At 36.9% G+C, this 16,495-nt stretch overlaps 1 protein-coding gene across 1 annotated transcript in view; it reads right to left on the bottom strand.

The window, feature by feature from the left end:
- The window catches only part of HTT (huntingtin), a 76,606-nt gene that overhangs the window by 47,537 nt on the left and 12,574 nt on the right, over positions 1–16,495 (bottom strand). Inside the window, exons 6-19 of the mRNA XM_010015069.1 lie at positions 16,032–16,170; positions 15,647–15,788; positions 13,990–14,168; positions 13,272–13,476; positions 12,327–12,374; positions 9,008–9,088; positions 8,220–8,581; positions 6,301–6,424; positions 5,888–6,006; positions 4,852–4,963; positions 3,302–3,442; positions 2,466–2,624; positions 2,277–2,374; positions 566–705 (exon numbers count right to left, since the gene is read on the bottom strand). Coding sequence (XP_010013371.1) covers positions 566–705; positions 2,277–2,374; positions 2,466–2,624; positions 3,302–3,442; positions 4,852–4,963; positions 5,888–6,006; positions 6,301–6,424; positions 8,220–8,581; positions 9,008–9,088; positions 12,327–12,374; positions 13,272–13,476; positions 13,990–14,168; positions 15,647–15,788; positions 16,032–16,170 — 2,049 coding nt within the window. The remainder of the gene's footprint in view (positions 1–565; positions 706–2,276; positions 2,375–2,465; positions 2,625–3,301; positions 3,443–4,851; positions 4,964–5,887; positions 6,007–6,300; positions 6,425–8,219; positions 8,582–9,007; positions 9,089–12,326; positions 12,375–13,271; positions 13,477–13,989; positions 14,169–15,646; positions 15,789–16,031; positions 16,171–16,495) is intronic.

Genomic DNA, 16,495 nt, shown 5'->3' with positions numbered 1-16,495 from the left:
ACACATTCTTAAAAAAAAAAAAAATAATAAAAAAATCACTATTTAGAAAGAGTTCAATTATGTATGACTAAGGATAACTTGAAGAATGTTCACATAAGTATATTTTATCTTTCAGTTTGGAAGAAACTGTAGACAATGAGGGAATGCAAGAAAAGGAAGTAAAGTCATACTCATTTCAGTGTAACAGAAACCAAGCAACAGAAGAGAGCCGATATCAATAAACTCAGGGACTTTTTTCCTATTAAAAAATATGCACAACTGAACATGAAATCCAAATTTGAGACTACATGCTCTGTCTCCAATCACAAATTTACAGAAGACTTGATAAAGAGACCACTGAACTAGACACTCCAATACAGTGTTACCAGGATCGGGCTTGGCAGTGAAGTCAGCAGTAAATTGACAAAGGAATTCATATATCCCTGAGGCACATGATTGGTCTCACTTAGTTTTCTGAAACTTGATGATGCTCCAGAAGAAACTGCTCCATTATGCTTCCAGTTTCCCCATACACACCATCTTTGCACTGCAGCTAAAACACCCATGGAAAAATATGAACACTTACCGAAAATCTACCTCTGCAAGTGTTTCCAGAAGTTCTGTCCTTACTAGCCAGTATGAGCTATTCTTCAGTGTAAGGAGGTCAACAATTAATTGTAAACCTAGTTCACTGTAACTGCTACTGCATAAGCTCATGATGCAATGCTGAAAAGAAAAAAAACTTTCAGTTATATTACAGGAGAGGTTCTCTGAATCAAAGTATGTAAGTGATCAGAAAAGTCTGTTTTACTTAGAACACTAGAAAAAGTTATTGCTAAATTGCTAGGAGACAGTTCCAGAGACAAGTACTTTGCAAGGTTAGGACAGTAGTTCCATGTGAACTGCTCAAACCTGATGCTGAATTTAAACACCAGAGAGGAACACAAGCCTTGGAGATCAGAGGAAAATCCTTCAAAGAGCAAGGTCTAATACAGGGCTTAAACATCACAAGCACCATTAATTCCTATCTGTTCAAAAACAGTCTCTCCAAATTTCCACAGAGTATTTTTAGACACCTAGTTCTGATTTCCAAAGTTCCTGAAACAGCCAGACCTCCTCATTTTAATGGCTGTTCAACTATATGCACAATACGTGGTATTTGGAAAAAGATGTAGTACTCTATGTCATTTTAAGTACATAAAAAAGTACTTTCTTGTTCAGAGATTAAGAACTCAAAATACTTTAAAACACTTCTGCAGAAAGGTATGAAGTCAGGCTACATTCTATACTGAGAGAAAGAAAAAGTCAAAATTGACTAGTATAAGTTGCCTGAACTGAACAATTCTCATTAAGTCTCGCAAAAAGCTGTAATCACAAGTGTAACCATAAACAAATCCACTATATTTAAACAATAGGATCACTGAACATAATGTTAAACAGATAGCATCATTTAACTGACTGGATTTCCTTCCCTCAGCTGCATCACAGATCCCTCCTCTGAGCACATGAAATCATACTTTCCATACAGTAAGTATCTGTATTTTACTAAAAGCTATGCTTTCCCTCACTGATCTCTAAGCTACAATATGGTCAGCCACCCTCTGCCTTTCCCCAGTGAACAGATTTCCCTTGGGCTCCAGTTCGTCTCCTTCTTGCTCTACTTCTTTGCAAAATTCCTCAGGGAAAAGCTCACTCCTTCACCCCTCTGCTTTTCCATACAACACCTTCCACAGATTTTGTTACAGAAATAAAATTCACACACTCTAAGTTCCACTCACAAACTGAGCTCTCATCTCTATTTTAACAACTGCCCAATGGATTTTTTTACCCAGCTTGAAAAAACTGCTTTCTTGAGACTTTCCACACTTTTAAAAACTATTATTTCACGAAATAATCACTATTTTCTTGCCATTTCTCACACCTAATTTTTGCTCTCCAAATACAGAATACAACCTGGTGTTAGATGTTCACACTTCCCTGTTTAGGCTAGATAGCCTATCTAATGGACTCATCCTGTTATTGGTTAACATAACATTACAGCTCACACCAGTATATTTAGGACTAGAAATGTCACGATTATACTGCTACACAATCTAACCAACATCATTTTCCAGCCGTTCCAAATGTTCCTCTATTTCTGTGCCTGAATTCATGTTTTGTACAATGAAGTTCTTGGGGAAGAAGTAAGTTTTTGCTTCATGTTTATGCATATTTATATACACAGTCATAGGATCCTAGTCAACAAATAACACCCCTGTGATCTGTGGTGGTACATATAAATTGCTACTTCTGCTTACCCTCACAGCTGTACAAGCCAGTTTGCATGTAACAGAGGACTCGTCTTTCAGTGTTTTCTGTAACAGAGGTATGCAGTCTACCAAGGAAAACAGATTTCCTAACAAAGAAAGAATCCAGAGCAATGAAACAAAAGAAAGTTTTGGTTACATAAAAGAACCCCAAAACCCACCCTTAAAACAAACTGTTACCTGTTGAGCTTCTGACATTTATTAGCCATTTTTCCACATCAAAGCGGGATTTAAGTAGAAGGGAGTTGACAATTGTTCCACACAGAATGGCAGTGGCTCCTCTGATCTGGGGATCTCCGTGGTCAATGTAGTTCAGAATATCTGAGACATACTGCTCCTCTAAGAAAATAAGTTACAACTACTTTATTTTAAAAATACTAGTCTTGGACTTAACTGATCCCTAAAAATGTTTCAGTGGAGGTACCAATCCTTATACAATCAGTATCAGTATATTCACAATACACCTGCTTTGGTTCTACCCTTGGATGTAACCTACTGGTCATTCGCACCATCCAGACCAGTGATAACATATAAAAACATCAGTGGTTTATTTCATTTGTACACAAAAAAGCCCGAGGAAATCTAAGACGAGTTTCGGTTAACACTCCATCTTTGCCACTCTTGGTATCAAACCAGTTGAATACTCCAGGTCCCTGATGATCATACTGTAGCATTCATAAAAATGAACCTAATGGCTTAGAAACCATTTATAAGTTGGCCTGAAATAAATTAGAAGAAACCATTTATAAGACAAATCGCTTCTATATAGCAGTTGTACTAAAATAGCTTAATCTTGTCAGACGCTGTACAAGCCCATCCACTGAAACTTAGCTTTTAGGAAAAGTAAAAATAGTGTTCAGACAACATGTTCATACCAATTGGTGCAATATTTGGTTGCAAATACTAAACTAAATTTAGAGTTTCTACCTGGAAACTCTAAATGCAGACAGGTGCTGCCTCACGTATTTAAAAACCCAAACACACTATTAAAATGGAACATGTGAACTGCAACATACCATACTCTTCTCCCAGTGCTTCAAGAGGTGTTTTATACAGTTTGCTGAAGAAAGACTCGGGGTGAAGTGCAACAGCTGCTCCAACACAACTTACTGCCAGGGCTTTTACACTGACTCTCACATCTCTATCAGGAACTAAAGCTGAGGAGAAGAAAAAAAACCCAAAACAAACAAAGCCAGGGGGTATTTAAAAGCTTCATGAATTGTTTTTAAGTTAATTAATAACTCTGTATGATATAAATAGCTTAGCCTGGATTAAAAAAAATGAAGGCAGAGCAAGTAGTTCCAGTTTATCAGAGGCAGCAGTTATATATGGCCTTTTTGTTTGTTTTAAAAGAAAAAACACCAAACCAACCAACCAATACACACACTACCACCTCACTTCATTCAGTGCTAAGAAAACAGCTATTACACTCTGTTTCCAAGAACACTACATTAGCAGAGTACATGAACAAGCAATAGTTTAGAAAAGATGTTTGTTCTTTTTCCCTTAAATGCTCATTTCAGTCATGTATAATGACACATACACACATGCCTGTGACATGAACTTCCCAGGAAAAAAAAAATAAATGGAAGCAGCAGTGTATGCCATAAAGGCTTTCTGGAAAATCCCTACTGACGCTTTATTACTATGCTAAAAAGGTAAATATTTCTTCTTTTGAGCCCCAGCTGCCTCCTCCAACAATCACAAACCTTGAAAAAGCTTCTCTTTGACCATCACACATGAAAAAACGCATGAAAAACAGCCACACTAACTTGTGCAAATGCTGTAAGATGTAAAAAGCGGAGAAAAAAGTTCACCTTGAGATTTCAGCTAGGTTTTTGAAAACCTTACATCAATTCTCTGCTTTACTACAGCCAAATCATTCAAAATAAAGTTACATTTCCCAAACACAAACTGATACAACAGCACTTCCTCTGAATTCAGAAAAGTTAACACAGAATTCAAACACAACAGAGTGATAAAGCTAAAGGAAAAAAAGATACCTTTACTCATGTTTTTGTTAAAACACACTAGACGTAAACAAAATCAATTGTAAAAATAGTAGAAGTACTTGACAGAACTATATTCTTCTGAACTTGTTTTAGAAGTTTCTAGAGAATGAACTGCAATTCAAAATAGTCTCCTTTCTGAGGTATTGATAATTTCATAGTGGGCAAACTGGTGGTGATAAAAAGAAACACTGATACTAGGTTGTCTTCACAGCTTCATACAATCTATAAACCATCACGGCCCCACAGGCTAAGTCTCATAATAATTTACAAATTGTAAATGTAATTAAGTATTTGACTTGCAGGTTAAGTTACCGTAACACTTCTTTAGATGCCCAGTGGTTCAAAATGAGATTCCTTGTAAAATGGCATAATTTAAGTAGTTACAGGTTTTCCTGTACTCTGGTGCAACCATTTAAATCAGGAAATCACAGAACACCCCATCCCTGAAATCTCTAATAAAGTTAGATTAAAAACCAGAAAGACTTAACTGATCACATTTCCAACTTTGCATATCGAGATGCACAAGGAACCAATGAGTGGAACAGAAAACTTACCTCCTTTCTCCCCAGTGAGTAGAAAAGAGGCCGACAGAAGTCTAACGCAGTGCACTAAAGGAGCAGAATCCCCATCGGTATAGTGACCTATGTCTCCCTTTACTCTGGAGGGCTAGCGAAGGCAAATCACAATTTTTATATAGATAAACATTAATCTTCAATTTAAATAAAATATTAAGCACAATAAGATTTAGAAATACAACCTTTATACTTTTGGGAGTGTGCAGTAATACAAAATGTGCTTAATACATATTCAAAAAAAGCCTTTAAACATAATGTTTTTGGGAAGTTTGGATCCAGTATCAGAATTGGTTAATCACAGAAACAACAATAATTCTGTAAATTTGCTGAATTACCTAGATGTGCTCTTTGCATCTGAAGGATTCTCATAAATCACTTTTTGGTGACAAAAAGTAATCTTTGGAAACTTTGTACGAGAAGCGATTAATTCCCAAGTTGTTTCCAAAGAAAGCTGACAACCTTCTGTGGTTTCACATTTCGAGTTTCCCAGTAGCCCAGGCTAACTCTGCCTGCCACAAACGAAACTCCTTGTGCCCCAGCTTATAACAAGGTCCAAAGCTCAAGTCAGAAAACCACAAGAGGAAATCAGTAACCTGTGGTTAGAATGGTATAAACCGGTCCACAGAAAGAATGGCTCAGAGAATGAGATATCGTAACTTCTGAGGTTCCCTACACAGCTAGCAATGAGCACAAAGATATTTCAGGTGATAAAGTATCAGTGTACCCTACTAATGCACACACAAAAGGGGTTTGTGTTCTCAGCAGTTTGTGTTCTGTTATGGTTTTCTTTGTGATCACATTCAAGATACCATTTGCGTATTCACCTTATGCCACATGAAATTCTGGCTGTAACCCACCTTTACTATTCAAACTTAGTTATTTTGACCTATAATGAAGTACCCCATGCACACAAGCTACCCACATTTACAACTAATTTACATGAGCATAACTGTCATATCTTTTATTAAACTTAGTTGTTTAAGACTTTAAGCAGACCACTGTGACTACTTCTCACCTTATTTTCGTGATCACCAGGATCTGCTGCATCTTCTTTTGATGGAAATCTATCTACACTGCTATCAGAAGGCTGCCTACTATGGCTTGTGGTTTTCAACAGGTGAGGCTGTTGAAGAGCTTTAGAAAAAGGCAATCCATGAAATACCATTTCAGATGCAAATTAAAAGCACTTTAATTTAACCTAATTACACAAACATGAAAAATAAATTAGCAGTGATCAAAACAAGTGATTCCTTAGAAGTGCTGAAATATATTCCTTACTTTACATTTCTATCTAGTTATGTTTTTCACATCCATTACGCGAGTCTTCATTCCCTGGGAAGTCAGACAGCAGATGCACCTGTAACACCTGCCTTAAACACGTCACCAGTTCTGTGTCTGCCTGCCCCCAACCCCGATTTATCAACATACCAATAGAAGAGTTTCTGAAAGACTCTGATGAATCATCTTGAAGAATATTTGCAGCTTCATCTTCCTCATCCTGCAGCTGCCCAATCTGCATTCCAGAATATTGTCCTTCAGCACCCTCCAAAACCTACACAATATGAGGACAGGACTTAAAATAGCTCAACACACAACACCAAATCTCAAACATGCAGTGTTAGTCATCTAGAAATAATATGAAAGCAAATATGAGCCTGATAAATATTAGTGTACAGCTGCATGCAGGCCACAATGCAGTTCCGCTCCTCCTCCAGCACTGGAGCTATTTGAGGCCATAGTTAGATCCGAGAGCCTCCCACTTGTGCCATGAGCTTGGATATTAACAGGAAGAAAGTCACAACACTTGCTTCCCCTGAAGCTCTCCTTGCTCCCTTATCCCAAACACAACTGTCCCTCTATCTCAGCAGTTACAAATCACAACCAACACCTTTACTGTCACAAACTGAACTTGTCCCTTACTGTCAAATTCTCCCATAACCTCACTTGTCCTAGATACATAAAGTCAAACTGAAACACACTGTGTAGGACAAAAAAGGAACAGTAAATTCAAATGTATTTTAATTCCTTCACTCTGAACCAGACTAGTAAAATGGACACTTCTAGCGGACTGTTTGACCCTTGCTACCAATGCAATATATAGGCAGTAGGCATATGGAAAAATAAGCATAAAAGACTATTTAATAGTAAGAGATTAAGAAAAAAAACTTTTCATTTTAAATTTATTGGAAGACAAAATACTTCTTCAGTTACTCTTTGACTTTGTAAGCACCTGGAAATTGTTCCTTAAAAAGCCTCTGTGTGTGTAGCTGGGACAACCACTTAATCTGTCAATTAGAAAAATAATGTTACTTGTAATTACTGCTTGCAAGAAGTATGCACACTGACATCTGCAACAAACTGACAGGAGTTTGTGTCAATAAACACAACTCATCAATAAATGCCTGCTCACTTTAGCCTCTGCACTGCCTACATTTAATTCAGAGACAGCAATCTTCATCACTCCTTTGGTTCTTAAATCCTCACACTTGCAGGAGTATTTGCCTATCGTAATTGTAAATTTGCCATTTTTTGTAGTGGTAAGAGATTATTTCTCTTCCAAAGTTATTATCAGCAAACTTAAGTCAAAATTTTGATAAATTTTGAAAAACAGTACTTAAGAAATTCTAAGTATTCCCCTTTTTTTATATTTTCTGCTCCTGCTCCCAGGAATTTCAGTTTTGCTGGTTTTACTATAACCTCATCTTTGCCCGAGAGAAATTTCTTAAAATAACTACACTGTATGCACATATCAGGTGTTTATTAGATATGTAACTGCTACATGAGTAAATAATGCAGTATTTGCTCAGTACAGGAGAAATCATTACAATGGAATAAAAAGGAAAAAAAAAAAAAAAAAAAAGAGTTGTACTGCCAAGTGAAAAAGCATAGGCAGGAGGCAATGTGAAGCATTAGGTTCCAAAAATATCCCTCTATCATTCCAAATAGACTGTTCACCCTTTAACACTTCCGTTAGTCCTCCTACACCAAAACAATTATTAGTATATCTATACAAAATGAAGGATAGGCTACTAAGAGGATATATTTATGTCAAGCCTTTGATACTGACATTCCTCCAGTGAGTGGCCATCCATTAATGCCTTCATATGACCTACCCGGTGAACACACTGATTACAGCTTTGTAGTTTTTAAGTGAAAGTGTTAAAAGGAGGTCAAGCTCTCCAATAGAGGTGTGAGCTGCTGACCTTTCCATTGTTACTAGCTGAGGATGGAAAAGTAGAAGACGAGTAAGTAGATGAATCCAAGTCTGGGCCCTCCATTGAAGAGCTCTGAGACATGTCGAGCCCCTCAGTAGAAGGGGATCCCCCCTCTGCCCGCTGCACACTTACAATTTCAGAACTGTCCGAAGGGGTTACAGCAGAGTCTGGACCTTCTGTAGTAGTCTGAGAGCTATCACTAACTGGTGAGGAAGCTTGTGTACCATCATTCAGGTCCATAGTGGGATCTGACTGGACAGCACTGATCTGGCTGGAGCTTCGACTAAGCACATCATCTTCTTCTCCTTCAGTAGCTGTACTTGTCAAATCACAGCTTGACAGGTCTACAGAGTCTGACTGCAATGTATGTTGGGAACGTGGCTGCTCAGTAATGATATCATGTCCAGTAGGATCAGCTGAACTCCCTACTGACCCAGCTGTTGATACACCTGATGAAGAAGCTAGTTCACTGGTTATCTCACCCTTCACAGAAGCTGCAAAACACAGATATTTATGAGTCAATAAAGTGTTTAAACTTGTGTTTCAGTCGATATAGACATCACATACTAAGCCATATATTAAACTAGGCTAAGGAAAGCATATAACTAAACAGTTAAACTACAGGTAGTTTATATGGGAAATAAACATCTGTAAAATACCATTCCAGCTACACCAGTACCTCAATAGGGCAGTCTATTCATTAAAAAAAAACCAAACACTCAGACAGTCAACTTCTTTAGGTAAATTATAAGTTTAATATCCAGGAGATTTTATGGTTTCAGTTTTGCTAGCCTATCTTTTGAGTGTAGGTCCACTTCCCAGCTACCATTAACACATCACTTTTATATTTCAGATAAAGCAATAAAATAATGGATTTATAATGTAACAGAGGCTGATTGCACTGCTGGAAAGCCAGCTACCTGCAAATGATGCAGTGCTGACATCTGATCGGGTTTCAGGATCATCTTCCAAACCTTCTTCTTCACCAAGAAGTATTTTACCTGAGAAGTAATGTAAGAAAAGCCTTTAGCATTCCAAAATGATAGCCAGTATGAAATGCTGAACAGCTGAAGTCAGTTAGATGTGAAATCTTTTTTTAAGAAAATTATCCAAATAATTTTTCAAATATATGACAGGCAACTGATGGAAAAGAGAAACGAATGAAGAAAGTGAATATCCAGTCCCTCATCATCTGATCAGGAGGAAAACAGACAGCAGTGACAAGGAAACACAGTTAAGTAATTTTATTTAACAGTATAACCATTCAGGAAACTATGATCTTACTCATTTTAGTTTATTTTTGTTGACTATATTTAAGATCCCACTAACTTCATCAAGTATGTCCCACTACTAAGGGCTGGATACCTGGTAACTGGATGTCTGCCCTCAATTCAAAAGGGCATTAAAGCACCACAAGTAATAGAATACATAACCTCTTCCTCCTTCAGGCTATAAAAATTATCAAAGGCTACTTGCAGTCTGGGGCTTGGAACTCCAACGGTAACAGAATGGAAAATGCCTAGGGGAAGAGCAGCACAGACCAGAAGCACAAGACAGCATAACTGGGACAGGGTGATGAACCATGGACAACAGCCAGGGACTAATAAGGCAAAAATTTTCAGAGAGGCTTTTGCCATAAGAAAAATTAGAACCACTTATAACCTAACACAATCATCACAGAATTCTCTTACAGAATAGTATCCATATTTTAAATAGAGGCAGTGGAAAGAGAAAGATATCCGTAGATGCACTCTGCATGGGAGCAACTAAGGACACAACTGCACTGAAAGGTCTGTAAATGGGACAGGACACAGAGTGCAGAGGGAGCTACTGAGCCTATCCTTCCGGATCCCACATGTCACTTGCTGAGACATTAGGATTCATAACAACTGCTTCGAGTTAAGCTCGTTCCGCCATTTAGAATGGGCTTCGCTGGTAGTCTAAGATTCACCATGCAAAATGCTAATGTTTCAATAACTCCAGGTGAATTCTTTTGCATCTAATTTAAGTAAAAAGCATTAACAGATTTTTCTATTAATTTCTCTGTCACAACTGCTTTCATACATAGCAGTAACACTGCAGAATTGCCTTGCTCCAAAAAGTGTATTTTACACTATTCAAATCTGTAAGGCATAAAAATAACCACAACATTACCATGTATGCTCTATGTAAAATAACAGCAATTAAGAGCTACACACTCAGAAGAATGAGTAAAATCCTGCTTAGAGTTCCCAACTAAAAGCATAAGAGAGAGCAAATTTTTCACTATTCTTTCTCATATTTAAATCCATCTCACTGAAACAAACCAGGATATTCTTCTGCTTTCCACAGCTGATCATCTCTAAAAGCAAGTGAAAGAGGAAGGACTTTAAAAACCATGTATTAGGCACATCAGGCTTTGCATGTTTATGAATATATAAGCAAGCTGCATGGTATTCCCCACTATTGGGAAAAAAAAACCAAAACCCAACAGAAGATGCAGAACATGGGGTTTCAATTCAAAATTACTTTCCAGCCTTTTTTGCAAATAATTTTCTGAAGCTGAAACATAAAACAAACCACCATACATCAGTTGCTCAAAACTAAAGTTGGTCTGAAGCAGTAAGTCTGAAAAAACATGGAATATCTGAGTTTCTTATGTTAGAGTCACAGATTTCTGTACATCAGCCTCACATTACACCCATACACACAAAGGTGTATTACAGAAGTTTTACCCACAGCCAACAGCAGAAGGCTGCTACTCTATATGTAGTAGTCTACAGCACAACGTCAAATAGGAACTGGGAATAGGCTTGATTTTTCCCTCCTTTCTACAATGGAGAGCAGCAGGAAATGAATAATTCATAATTTGAAATTCAACTGTACAAAGCACAAGATCATGAACACATTTCTTCAAACTCATTTATGCCATTATTTTAGACCACAAAATCTTCATACAGTGATCTTGAGAAAGGAAAGAAGCTGATGACTCACACGTTTTCCCACTGAATGAAGAAAAGGTTAATGCTTCAACAAGTACTTTAATCAATTTACATTATTATTAACACTTCAAAGTTCCACTGAAGACTACTAATGATTCAAAACACCAAAATGATGATTTACAATTTTCCATTTCAAAGTGTTTTGTGTCATTATTGCGATCTGTTGCATTCTGTCTCACCTTTGGATGCTGCAGCAATATCTACTTTCAAAACACCTTTTCCTTCACACTATTGTTTCTAAACTAGAAGTTATCACTGCATTCGTAAGCATTATTTCATTGAGCTCTAACCACTATTTCACATTTAGGTATATTGTTTAAGCATTATTAGATTGCTTGCACACAAAGATGGGAGGAGGTATTTGGAACGAGTGTAAGCTAGTTGCTGTAATGGGCCTTAAAGTTTGTGTATTCTTATTTAGTCTTATTTCTCCTCTAAGTTTTTCTTTTCAGCGTTGCACATCTCTGCTTACTATGCTTGCAGTAACTGCACTACACTCATGTATAGTTTCACTGTAGTAGCAAAATTTTGCTTACCTAAAACAGACAATGAAACTGGTATACAGATGTATGTAGAGTGATTCTAGTACTGGTATGACTGGTTTTAAACGAAGTGTAAATATGTAACTAGATAATCAATACTTTCATGCACAAACTGGGAAAAGAATCCTTCAGAGCAAACTATTATTTTAAATCCTGCAAAATTAATTACCTATTGAAAGAAATTAAAATACCCATAGCAAGACACAAATAGTATAGAATTTGTCAGAGAGAACAGCAAAAGAAATAAAAAAGCATCATATCAAAGCATGCAAACATTCACATGCATTAAAGAAGAAAAAAAACATGCCTAACCAAACCAGGAAAGTTAACTATTTTGTGAGTTACATTAAATGTTAACTATTACCATCAAAAGGAAGAATGCCCTGTTCACAGATTATTTTTAGATGTGCTCTTTAACAGTGAAAATTGCATCAATATTTATCACCATAATTTTGCCAGTGAACTACAGCAAGAAAAAAAAACCATACTACTTTGAATAATTTTAGAATGTCTTGATTGCAATATCAGAAATCACATGAGAAAAATTTACACTGATTTAGGCTCAGCTGATAACACAAATGCAATTGTGAATGAAGACCAAAAGTTCAGCAAGACAATGAAGTGGGGAGGGGGAAGAAAACAAACCCAAAAAAGCCCAAAAAAAAAAAAAAATTAGAAAGGAATGCAATTAAAGATTTGGTTTTGAAAATAATCACCTTTAGGCTTTCTCGCAAGAACAGGGCTGCATGAAGACCCCCCTCCAGCTGCAAATCACAGAAAGTAACACATCAGGGCAAAGACAGAGCTGCTGAAATCATGAAGGAATTCTAATAGCCACAAATGGGAAAGAAAAAACAAAACCAAAACCAAACCCCAAGGCCAGGAAGAAACAGCAAACTTGCTGCTTTTGAAGTCCAAGCTTTTTCGATCATTCACCTCAAATGACTTCTTAGTTTTCTATGCCACTTGTGTAAGGTGTGCTTTGTAAAAAATATGTTTTAAATTCCACTCGTATGATTGCTTCCAGCTAATGAATTACCTTCTAATAGCAGCAATATTAGAAAGATATGTTAAGTCAGTAAAGGAGTCCTTACAGAAATCCAGTCAGAGATTGATTCTTTCGGAACAGGTGAGTAGCAGTTGAGAGAGTTTTAATAACATGCATTTCACAGACAAGAACACTGACAGCTGATTTTAGCAGTTACGGGTAAACTTAAGTCATGCTTTAATTTCACGCTGGTTTTGGTATTCAGCAAGAAGCTCTCAGTTAATATAAATTCTGATTAGTTCAGCTTTTTATGAATCACAGTTGTCAGCTGCTTGGTGAGAACAACATTAATTTTGTGAGGGGAAAAAAGATAAATCTGTCACCACAGTTAGCTTGTTCTGTTGAACCAAAAAAACCCATCAACGTGAACTGTACAAAATACTCTGCAGTTTATAACAACTCAATGGATGTATACCCACTTAAACAAAGGATGGCAAAAATCTAACTGTACCTGTGGGGCAAAGGAGGTGGGGGAAGGTCATGCATAACTTATACATTTCATTTTATTCTTCATACATTTCATTTATTCTTCATTTTGGCTAACACTGAGAAACAGAGCTGGTGGTGTATGTTTATCTCCTTTTACTTGAATTACCAGGAAAATATAGCTTACCTATAAGTTCCACTATGCTCCCACTGCGGCTCCTGCTGGCAGATTCATCTTTGGATACACTGACCTGTGCAATGCCCCCTGAAGCAGTCAGGGCATGGAGAAGTTCAGGTGGTGGTGTTCTAAAGAGCTGCTGTAATAACTCTAAAGCTCCAGTCACAACATTATGGTCCTGATGCTGGGTGTAATGCAGAGTCAATTCATAAACCTAAAAGCCAACAAAGTACTGGAGTAAGTCACTATGAAGACAAAACATACCACATTTCTTATGACATACCACATTTAATGCACCACTAAAATTTAAAATTACTGATGTTTGCTGTATCTAGTCTTCACCACACCCTTCCAAGGAGAAAATTTCAATTAATTGTAGCCATTTAACTGCCTTTTTGGTAGAAGTTTGTTGTTTCTAATTATTTTTACAGAAGGAAGAATTACATCAAAGAACACCATACTGATTATGAAGTTCTTTAGATAAAGATACAAAGTATCTTTAGATACTTTGGGAGCACCTAACAAGCACTGCTGCATTTTCTCTGGGATTTCTGGTCTTTATTCATCAATAATTCCAGTCACAAGACCAACTATCATTTGCCAAGATGAACATGAATTTAAGAATTCAGAATTCATCAAATTAGTGCCATATCATATTACATGAAAGGCTTATTCCTTTTCCTTCTGATTAGTAGCCTTCAGATTAGGATTATTACTTATATTTCACCTGTATGAGTTGTTCTGGTGAAGGCGAAATCTCTGTTTCTTTTCTTGTTACACCGAAACTGCCTTTCAGGCTGGTATCCTTTACTTGTTGTTGCAATAAAGGTATGAGATACCTTAGCGTAAGTAGAACACCCAGAATTAAAAGAGTAGGATGATCATCTTCTACAGGTACCAACAAGCCTGCAGGTAAAAAAGAAGTAGCTGAATGACTTATTGACAGTGGTTAGTTTCAATACAAATGTTATTTCATATAGTTTGTAATAGCTTCTTTTAGAAACAAAAAAAAAAACCAAATCCCTAGAAGCAACTTAAGAATGCTTTCTAAATTTAAAAACATTTGAAAATATGCATTATTTAATATTCCTGACAATGAATTAGGCAATGTGGGAGAATGGTCAGAGGACCCTGTCCCACCTTCCCTGTTCTCTACCTGCTTCCATTCAATAAAAACACACAAAAATAATTCTTATTTGTCATACCTGATGCTTTCACCAAGTGAACAAGGCTCTCTTGCTCCCTCCTCGCCCCGCTTCCTCTCTCCATTTGGCAGTTTAATTAAGGCCCTCACACACACACTATCCTAATGAATGACATTCACGCTTTTTCCTCCTCCCTCAAATACTGTGAACCTTGTTCCATGTTCCTACCTGCTAATCAGAGTCAAACCCTAAACGTATTAAGAACAAATACATTAGCAAGAAAACATAACCTATTAAAACAAAAACCCAGAATCAATTACTGGAGTTCCTATTAGTGCTCCTATCTGAATTCAGTACCATTGCCAGGACGTTATAAAACATCACCTTTGAGGTAGCTAAGAACAATGTGTGCACAGAATTCCACCATTTCCAAGTCACACAGAGGAAAGTCACTATGTGGCATTTGACTTTTTCACATTCTTGTGAAAGCAAGGCTAACAGAATAATACTTTATATATCTGTTGACCTTCCTTACCTCTCCTTTTGCAATACAGTCTACATAGTAAAGAACCCCTCATCAGTAACAAAACAGGAAAAAAAGTTTCCACTCCAACCCAGGCAAGCATCTCATCACAAGTTGAAAAACACCCCAAAGACCATGCAGGCTTCCTAGCCTAAGAAATCTAGAAGCAATACCTGACAGAAAGTTGCATGCTTTTAAATTTAAAAAGTTAAAATTTTAAATTTAAAAAAAAAAAAAAAAAATCAGCTTCTGGTCCAAGTTAGGTTTTCAACATAGACTCTACATGGTGGTACTACTGAAAAAGGCTACAGGGTATGTGTTCATTGCCCAGAGAATAGCAGTCACACACCCTCCACCTCAAGACCTGCTACACTAACAACCAAACTGCTGAACAATGCAAGTGTTCACAGCTTCCTGAGCAAGCTCTTCCAGAATCCCTCAACCTTCTCATTTTCCAACAGGCTACTTGCTTCCCTAGCTTTGGCTGCTTCTTTTCAACACTACCGAATTAGCATTGCAGCACATGGATATAAATAGCTTTAGTCATATCTTCATCTAACTTAACACAAAATAGAGAAAGCATTGGCAGTGTAACTGGTAGTTTAAGTATCCTTGCTTCGCCTGAAATACTCCCACATACAAAAAGTACCTTCCATGGACAAAAAAATTCATGTTACTTACACCTAAAGCAGTATTTTTTTTTTCCTGAATCTTACCTAAAAGTACATTCAATAACCAGGCATAAAAATACTGTGTTCTTCGTGAATGCTGACAGATGCTTACTGCTGATCCTGCCGCTGTTCGACGAATAGTAGGGGAACTGGATTTAAGATTAGCTATGAAAGCCTTCAATAAAACCTAAAAACAAAGACATCTTCAGTTTTCATGAGAAAGAAAGAGACAGAAGTGAATTAAGAAGTCAGCAAATGTATTTTTCACTCACTCAAAGCATTACTTAATGCACATCAAGCAAGGGCAACTTTGGCCTTAATTCAGACATGCAGCTGTAGCACTGCTTTCTGTAACATCCGATTGATAATGCTGATAGCTTACTGTGCCTTGAGATAAAACAGGGAGCACAAAAAGGTTAAAGAAAGATACCTTTATCTCATTGTCATTAGCAAAGTTGCCAAATGCTGCCATGATTTTTGGTATTGCTGCAGCCAGCGTCTCTTGTACCGACTCCTCAGGTCTCTTACTTATTCGTGTTAGACAGGGCAAAAGGTTCACTAGGTACGGCCTAAGCACAGCAAAGGAATAAAACTAGTCTTAGATCAGAACCACTGTACCCATCTAAAAACTTTAACATTTTTAACTCTTACTCAAATTTTGTGGTATTACTAAATTGTAAAAAAATGTACCTGTTAGCTACAAAGAATGTAGGAAAAAAAAAAAAAAAAAGACAATACAATATCTTCTGAATACAGTTTGCAGACATTAAGACAGAACTAAATACACTGAAAAAATACAAGTCATTGTCTTCACAAGTTTTTCCCTCTTTTCCCCTGGAATCATGTACAACACAACTAAAACTCTGCTGAAAGAAAACCGGCTAATGTAATAAA

The sequence above is a fragment of the Nestor notabilis genome, unplaced genomic scaffold (genome assembly GCF_000696875.1).
Source record: "Nestor notabilis isolate BGI_N333 unplaced genomic scaffold, ASM69687v1 scaffold1635, whole genome shotgun sequence".
In the NCBI taxonomy this organism is placed as follows: Eukaryota; Metazoa; Chordata; class Aves; order Psittaciformes; family Psittacidae; genus Nestor; species Nestor notabilis.
The sequence above is the reverse complement of the archived record's forward strand: the minus strand, read 5'-3'. Positions and strand labels throughout refer to the sequence as shown.